This window comes from Cystoisospora suis (assembly GCF_002600585.1).
Source record: "Cystoisospora suis strain Wien I chromosome Unknown contig_3158, whole genome shotgun sequence".
Taxonomy (NCBI): domain Eukaryota; phylum Apicomplexa; class Conoidasida; order Eucoccidiorida; family Sarcocystidae; genus Cystoisospora; species Cystoisospora suis.
The window spans coordinates 10,512-12,516 of record NW_027155953.1 but is presented as its reverse complement, the minus strand read 5'-3'; the positions used below and the strand labels follow the sequence as shown (position 1 = coordinate 12,516).

General features: G+C 44.5%; 1 protein-coding gene across 1 annotated transcript in view; it reads right to left on the bottom strand.

The window, feature by feature from the left end:
- The window catches only part of CSUI_006299 (taf7-like rna polymerase ii taf7l), a gene marked incomplete at both ends in the record, with an annotated part of 10,680 nt that overhangs the window by 1,962 nt on the left and 6,713 nt on the right, over positions 1-2,005 (bottom strand). The window contains 2 exons of the mRNA XM_068066463.1: positions 495-843; positions 1,572-1,774. Coding sequence (XP_067921560.1) covers positions 495-843; positions 1,572-1,774 — 552 coding nt within the window. The remainder of the gene's footprint in view (positions 1-494; positions 844-1,571; positions 1,775-2,005) is intronic.

Genomic DNA, 2,005 nt, shown 5'->3' with positions numbered 1-2,005 from the left:
ACCTTTTTTCTGTCTATCTATCTGTCACTCTATCTATGCGACTCCAGTGAAGGACAAGCGAGGAGGAACTAACGATGACGGGATGAACTTGTTGCTTCTCTTGCGTGTCTACACAGAGGTTTCAGAAGAGAACGTTTTCTCTAAACGTCTGCGCTTTCGAGTCCCGTCCCTAAATGGGAAAAAGGGGAGGCTTATCACCATACACCACTGCACGTTTACTTCACTAAGATATATATATATATATATATGGACAACTATACACGTTTTTCGCACGTGCATTCGGTACGTCCGTAGCACGCATGTGAGTCTCTCGACAGGCATGTATCTTTCTTCAAGCTGGAATAAGTACGCATTCTTGATATCTGATATGGAGAGAATTTGTCATACTTCTCTTCTTCATCTTTCAGACCAAGTCACCCCGAGCCGAAAACAACCCTACATCTTTGTCACCAGGAGTCTTCTATTGAAGACCATATGGATCATTATGATCTTACTGCTAGATGATGACGAGGAAGAAGAGGAAGAAGAGGGCGATGGACGAAGATCAAAGAGAAGATCAGAATAATCGGAGATAGCCCCTGAATTAGCTGAGCTCATATTGGATGGATCTTCTGGGTCTCCAACAGGGGCGTCAAGCATTCCCATAGAATCTAGCCATGCAAGCACATCGTCGTCGCAACTGACTACGTGCTCTACCGTTGCTTCAGATGCACCTATACCTGATACAGTTGGCTTACGACCCTTGCCCTGGGCGGCTTGGGTCTGTTGATCCAACAGCTGATGCATCTCATGAAGAGTGTGCACTTCGACCTCATAGTTATCCCGTCGAGTAGAATGAAGTAACTGAAAAAGAAAGAGTGAGAAAGAAAGAAAGAAAGAAGCGGCAGAGAGAGTGTGGTTGGGCGGTGAGGCTTTTTCTCTAGAGTCATATGACTAGGAAGATTTCATCGAGGTGATCATAGCAGTGAGACTATGACGACGGTGGTAGCAGCAGTCATATTATGAGACCCTGGAAGGAAAGTTTACTTACCCCCTCTCAGAGAGATGTGTATGTACACTCAACGCTCGCTCAGTGAGGGCTGTAAGACATCCGTCCATCCCTGCTTAATATCCACAGCAGCCTCCTCCTTCTTTCCATCACGGTAGCAGAAAGACCATCAACAAAACTTCATACACTTCTTTATCTCCGTTCTGTCCCCTTCTCTTCTGGTTTTCTCTCCGTTCCCCGAAGTTTTCCTCCTCTACTATTTTACCATTCTAAGAAGGAACCTCTGTCTGTTAACTGCACCTATACCTGCACGTAAGCAGCTTCCTTATCTTCTGCCTGCTTTATCACCCTGCTTTCTCTTCTTCCTTCTTTTTCTTCTGTTTTGTTTTGCCGCCTTCTTCTCGCTTCTATTTCACCCCCCTTAGCTACATTGTCGTCTACCGCACACACTAGGGGTCAAAAATATGCTACGAGTGTATATAGTTAGGTAGCTATGGGTGTATGTACACCAGAAGAACGTAGGTTCATTCGTTATTTTTCTCTTGCAGTTCTTGCTCTCGTTTGTCTCCTCTTTTTTCTTTACCTCGAGGACTTGTAACTCGGCATCTCGGATTTCTTGCCTTTCGAACAGGTCGAGATTTTTGAACTTGCGACTGCGAATACGATGAGTAGGTGGAGTTAGCCCAGCTTTCCACTCCCATTGTTGACGTTCGCAGAGCTCATGAAGATCGAGACATTCCTTGGGTTCTTGAGGATTGAAAACCACTATCATCTGACTGATGTCTCCTATAGAGTTTTCAGAGCATATCCATAAAAAGATACGAAGGCAAGACAGATAGAAATGAGGTGCAAATAGCGCACCTCACAATACACATAGAGATANNAGAAGCAAGATAGGACACTGAGAGAGAGAGAGAGTGATGTCTAAACATCGAAGAGACGAAATATCGATCCTTGGAGAGATACCACAGCTAGATGTGTCTTGTGGTGTACCTGCATAGATAGATAGATTAAAGA